Source organism: Manacus vitellinus, unplaced genomic scaffold, assembly GCF_001715985.3.
Source record: "Manacus vitellinus isolate BGI_N305 unplaced genomic scaffold, ASM171598v3 scaffold_51_pilon, whole genome shotgun sequence".
NCBI lineage: Eukaryota > Metazoa > Chordata > Aves > Passeriformes > Pipridae > Manacus > Manacus vitellinus.
Window position 1 is genome coordinate 5,268,217 of NW_021940620.1, and position 6,443 is coordinate 5,274,659.

The 6,443-nt window shown below is 54.3% G+C and overlaps 1 protein-coding gene across 1 annotated transcript; it reads right to left on the minus strand.

Moving 5' to 3' along the window:
• Positions 1 to 4,100: 4,100 nt before the first annotated feature.
• On the minus strand, positions 4,101 to 5,791 carry RPS14 (ribosomal protein S14). The gene is made up of 4 exons (XM_018081129.2): positions 5,619 to 5,791; positions 5,151 to 5,312; positions 4,896 to 4,972; positions 4,101 to 4,212 (listed from the first exon to the last, which is right to left on the minus strand). Exons 1-4 carry the CDS (start codon positions 5,765 to 5,767, stop codon positions 4,145 to 4,147), a joined length of 456 nt encoding a protein of 151 aa, XP_017936618.1. The 5' UTR covers positions 5,768 to 5,791; the 3' UTR covers positions 4,101 to 4,144.
• Between the last annotated feature and the right edge of the window lie 652 nt (positions 5,792 to 6,443).

Sequence of the window (6,443 nt, forward strand, 5' to 3'; positions counted from 1 at the left end):
TGTGCCCACTTTGCCCTCTCCTTGCCCCCCACCCCTTGCCCCCCAGCAGTGGCACCTCTGGGTGTTCCCAACGCTGAGCACGGCGCTGCCGCGGTCAGAGATGAGGTCCCGCTGCTCCTCTGCCATGGCTCCGGTGGGCTCCCCGATGGAAATGAGCACCCCCAGCTCTGTCCCTGGAAATACCCTCCGGTCCCCACCCTGCCCTGACACCCGGGGGGGGGAGTAAAAAAAAAAATCCTATTGGCTGCTGGCACTTGCATCACTTGTTGCCAGGCAGAGCTCTGCTCCACAGGTCTTCAGTACAGAGTTTATGCTGGACTCGGTGGTGAGCACCGTGGCTACTCAGTGGGGGCATCACTGCCCCCCCCACGCCACGGGCAGGTCACAGTGCCCAGCCTGGTGACACCAGTGACATGGGTCTGGGGGCTCTGGTACCCCTGGGGGGGCAGGAGGTGGTATATGTGGGGGGGGGTAGCAGGAGCTGAGAAACGGGATGTGCTGGTGGGATGGGGGAGGTGACAGACGATGTGTGAAGAAGGAAGTGGGGTCCAGAGGTGGGTTACCAGGTGTGGGACACCATGGGGAGAGACCCCACACCCAAGACTAAGAGCAGAACCCCCGTGTGGGGGCACACTGTCAAGGTACACCCCTCCTCACTGATCTTTGCTGCTGGGGAAAAACTGCACTTCAGCTCAAACCCCGGGCTGAGGGTCACTTCAGACCCCCCTGGCTGGGGGTGCTTGGCCAGGACTTCTCAGGGTGAGGGGGAACAATTCAAGGACTAAGTGCTTTCCAGCCCTCCTTGCTTTGCCTACAGCAGCTTCCAGAGGCTGAACCCCCAAAGCTAAGAGAGGAGGAGCAGCCCCTCAAGGTGAGCGACCCCAAAGCACCAGTAGGAGTGGAGCATTGGGGATTCCCAGCCCTCCCAACAGCCCTGCAAGTGCTACATGGGCAGAAGCAGCATAATGCTGGGTTTGGTGATTTTGTTCAAGGTCCCAGGGCAGTGCCAGGGGTAACACACCCCCAGTGCCCACACTGAGCCAGAGTCACACTGTGCCCAGCACAGAGCCGGCTCCAGCGTCAGGATCCAGCTCCACCGTGCCCAAGGCTCAGCCAAAAGTGAAACTGCGTGTGAGGCACTAAAAGCCAGACACCACCGGTTACCTGGAAAACCTGCTGGGGCTGGTTCAGCCACTCCTTCTCCTGGGTTAGTTCTGAGCCACCTGGCTGGAGGGACACAGAGCCAGCCCTGGCTGTGCCTGGAGAGCAGGGAAAGGGATCGTCATGGAGCATTTCCAGGCAGTGGGGCAGGGTTTCCTGACAGTTGCTCTTCCTGGAGGAGGCATGGTGGGACAATGCTCTGACTTCCCACGTGGGACATTGCAGCCCCACTGTAGAAGGGCTTAGGTGCCTGGAGCCTGGTGTCCCACCCACAGGCTCCTGTGACCCAGCTGGGAAAGCCCTGGGCACCCAGGGGTGCATGGAGCACAAGCCCAGGAGTGTCCATCAGCCTCACCCCAGGCTACCAGTGATAAAGCTGTACTTAGAAACCATCAGAGGTGTTTGAAAAGAAGATGAAAAGGGAGAGAAAATGGAGCTAAAAGGGAAAAAAGAGGAAAGAAAAGGAGGCTAAAAAGGAGGAAAGAAAAGAAGGCTAAAATAAAAGGAAATAGAACATAAAAGCTTTCCATAAATTTTTTGTCTCTCTCCTTGTGGGCACTGGGGGTTCTGGGAGACACACAGGTTTTTCCTCGAGGCTCCAGACCTCACTCAGCTCCTCGTTTGGGCCACAACTCCTGCCTTGAGGCCACACTCCAGGCACATTCCGTGACCAGCCTCAGCCCAAAGGGGAACCAGAGAGAGTTTGAACAGGAACTTTGCAAGTGAAACCCCAGCGACTCCATGGAGCTGGGCCTGGCTCTGCAAACCACAGACGTGGGCGATAACCTGGGGGTGGAGGAGGGCCTTGTTCCCCCTGGCAAGCTGAACCCCCCAAGCCCCAGCCCAGACGGGCACAACCAGCACAAAGCCAGCCCTCACTACACACACGGACACTCCCCATCAACTCTTCAGTACTTCACACTCCCCCACACACTTTCTGCCTGTGGCTGTGGCATCCGGTGTTTCCAGTTTGTAAATTGATTTTTCCAGGGAAGATGCAGACCCTTTCAGACAGCAGCTCCCATCCTGTCTGACCCTCCTCATTCCCCCGTTGCACAAGCCTGGCACTGGCTCCTCACCACCCTGTTACCCCAAGGCTTTGTGTTTGCTGTTGCCCATCAAAAACTCAGCAAGCACCATTACAGGAAGCTGAGGAACCAGTTGTCTTTTTTGGGGGGAAAAAAAGCCATCTGGAGAGAGGAGTGGTCTCAGGCTTGGGCTCAGACCTGCTGAGGACCAGGCCGGCAGAGCAATTATTTGAGGCAGGCAGTTGGAATAACCCAGGTGCATTCACAGAAAGCCATTCATCACCAGCTGGGCCTCGTCTCACAGCTCTCAGCCCCCAGACTCTGCACAGAATAAGGTCTGGGGAACAGACCCACATTTCCCACTGCCCCTAAGGCTACACCCCCAACAGCTCAGGTTTGGCCCTGGGCAAACTGGAGGGGAAGGGCTGAGCCACAGGGCTTGCCAGTGGCCACAGACTGTGTGTGGGAGGGGAGCACAGCCCCTGAGCAGCCCCAAGCCCTCGGCAGGATGAGCATCCCTGCTGGGGAGACACAGGGTGGGCAGGCACACACATCTCACCCCCATGCAGTCTGGGAGCCATCACCCAGCTACAGGGGGGGTTGCAGGTGATGCAGTTCCTCACTGAATCACCCGAGACAACCACCTGGGTCAGGGCAGGGACTGCCAGAGCCATGAGAGCCATCCATGCCACTCTGACAGGAGGGTCTTTTCCTCCAGAAAGGTGATGTGCCAGGCAGCCACTCTGTGCTGGATCTCCGGTTTCTCTTCCTCATTCAGCATTTCCCCCCTGGGGAGTACACACCAACGCAGGAAGCCATTTCAAAGACGTCAGGCCTGCCAAGAAATCAAAGGTATTTTTGCCATTAATTGAGCAGCAAGCCCAGTGAGCAGCCTGCCCATGGCACATCATGTCCAGGGCACCAAATGGCATAGGGCAGGTTGCTCAGCCATCCCTGTGCACACAGCAGGGCTCCAGTTTCCAAGGATTAAGGGTTAATAGAGCAAATCCACCTTCATGTGGAGCAGACACCTTCCCACTTCTAAACTGCCCTTAAAACCAGCAGGGCTGAAATGGCCTGGAGCTGGGTGGCCCCGCTGGGCCTGGGTGGGCAGCAGAGGGGAGAGGAACTCAAACAGCACCCAGAGATGAGCTGTTCGTGCTGCCACAAATGTCCTGCATTGGATTTGTTATTGCTGTAGTTTTCCACAAAAGTGCCCCAGGAAGCAGCCACACCAATATCCCCTGGGTCATACAGCAACACACAGCAACAGTATTCACTGTGTTAAAAAACCACTGACTGGAGCTCTTGGTCGCACACACACAGTCCCATTCCCTGCACTCCTGAGCTGTCCCCTCCTCTGTTCAGCTCCATGTTGGCTGAGCTGCTGCTGGCTTTGTGTTTTCAGCAAGTTCTCAACACAGAGTTCAAAGAAAACTTTAAGTACAGGAAAACAGCTATTTGAGTGGCAAACTGCACTTTTAGGACAGTAGGGGAAGTTTATTCTAAAATTTTCCATGGCCACATAAAAAACAACAGATAAAGCACTATGGCTGTGCCAAAGGAAATGCTGGCTTAGGAACATCTGCACAGGCAGGGGACTTTTTTTCCACAGAAAGGGGAAGTGATGAATTAAGCAGCATTTTGCAGAAAACACAGCAGTAGTTTCTCACTCCCAGCCCAGCCTTTTTTCCCTGTGGCAAGGACACTTCCAAGAGATCATGACTCAGTTTGAAAGCCCAAGTATCCAAGCAGCTTCTGCTTTGAAGCCCAAGACCCACCATGGCTTTGGATCAGCCAGCCTAGTTCACCTCCAACCTCCCCCCAACCCAGAGGCCCAGCTCCAGAGCCCAAGCCATCCATGGCATTACACGGAAGTCCAGCACACCCCAGTAAGAAAACACAGCTGAGCAGAGGTTTAAGAGAGCTTTAATAAACAGAAGATGCAGCGCTGTTTACAGACGACGTCCACGGCGACCACCCTTCCTGCGAGTGCTGTCGGAGGGGATGGGGGTGACATCCTCTGCAGGGGGAAGAAAACCCAAAACACACTGTTACCTTCCAGAGGTACCCCCAGAAACCAATAAGGCACAGCCACCAACCCCAGCCTCATGGCTGCACCTCGGCAGTGCAGGGGCCACACATGGGTAGAAGGTATGCTCTGTAGAGTGGAACTTGGGAACTTCCCACAAGCTGGGTACCCAGAGCTTTTAATGTACAGGAAGCAAAAATTCCCATCTCCCATCCCACTTAAACCAAGCAGCCACAGGGTTTCCAAAGAAACAGGATGCTTGATGAATTTTCAGCACAGCCACCACCGCAGCTTCTTGTGACTCCCCGACAAAGTTCAGGACTCTCCTCCAACAGCTGGAGAACTCCACTATAACTGAGTCACTGTCTCAAGCTGAGACCACCAAGGTATTTTTAGGTGACTGAACCGCTATGGGACAAGCGCTGTGACATCCAAGGAACAGTGGTACCCTGCTGTGAGCTGAGGTTTGCCCTCTACACAGAAACCTGGGTTCTGAGTTGTGCTCTCACCACCTCCTGAGGAATCATCAGTTTAGGGATCTGCTTAAATTAAATCCTTCCTTTGGTGCCACCTGAGCGGCCACGAAAAACATCCCAAAGTTAAACCATCACACCAAACAGCACACATGCCTACAAAGCTCCTTTCACTAATTAATCCCGTTCTCCCTCACTCACCAATGCGGCCAATCTTCATCCCAGAGCGGGCCAGAGCTCTCAGGGCTGACTGAGCACCAGGTCCAGGAGTCTTGGTCCTGGAGGAGAGTCAGAACCAACAACCCCTTAAATGACTCAGAAGCTGAACAGAGTTTACAAACAACTAGCAATATTAAAAATCCCACCTTCCCCATCCCAAACCATCCTCCTCCTGTCCCAGACCCAAACCCTTCACCATCAGCCACCACAGTGACCACCAGTGTCCCTGTGACGTACCTGTTCCCCCCAGTTGCACGTAGTTTGATGTGCAGGGCAGTGATGCCCAGCTCTTTGCACCTCTGGGCAACATCCTGGGCTGCCAGCATGGCTGCATAGGGAGAGGACTCATCTCTGTCCGCCTTCACCTTCATCCCACCGGTCACACGGCAGATGGTTTCCCTACAGAAGGAAAAGACGACACTCAGGAGAAAGCCATTCCTTGTTCCTCCCCCCAGAACAGCTTCTGGGTAGGGAGAGAACCTGTTATTGTCAACGTTACCAGATCAATAAACTGCCACCCAGTACCCTGAGTACAACATTGATCAGAGGAGCTCACCAAGCCACCTGGTTCGTGTACACGCACCATCCCATCGGGCTCAGCAGAAGCTCCAGGACTTTGGTGGAACCTCTTGCCAAGCCTAGTTTCTGTTTTCGCACCTGAAGGAGCCATGTACCACAGCGAGGTGATGGGTGTTCAATACTCACTTGCCAGAGAGATCAGTTACGTGGACAAAAGTGTCATTGAAGGAAGCAAAGATGTGGCAGACACCGAACACATTCTCTCCTTCAGCCACCTGCGGTCCCAAGCTGATGACCTGCTCCTCCTTCTTCTCCTTGCCTTTACGAGGTGCCATTTCTGAACAACAACCAAAGTGAAGCATGAGTGATGCTAGGTTTCTCAGCATTGCTAAAGGATTTTATGAAATTCCTACTGTCTCAACCAAGCAAGAAAAATGAGTTACTGTTGGCAAAACAGAAGCAGCAATTTGGGGGTACAAGTGGATTTCTTACAAACCCCGGGATTCCCAGCTTTGCTGCATGCTGGCACACAGGTCACCACCCACAGCTGCTTAGTGGGGTCTCTCCTGCTGTGCTTGTCCCCAGGCCCCACCACAGCTGCACACGGGGGAGGCCCTTTCCTTGGTAACCAGCAGTGCCAAGCACTTCCCCTTGTTTGTGTGACTTTATGGAAAGAAAATACCAAGCCAAACAACTATTAAAGACCTCATTTGGACACTAAGGTCCAACTCTGCACACCTTTTAAGTACTAGCTTGGGTTCTTCCATTTAACTGCTCTCCAAACCACATCCTTGGGACTAGCCCAGGTAAATCTTCTGCCTCTGAAGACGACACTCAGCGACGGGAGACAGCAGACCCGGCACTCGGCTGTTTGTTTTGGCGGCCATGGATCCCGTGCCTCTGCTCCCGAGCACAGGAAGACGGTTCCCTATTGCCCTCTCCTGCCAAATACTTGCTACAGCCGGGGCCCTGCACAAGTGAGATGTTCAACCACTTCGCTCAGGAAACCAA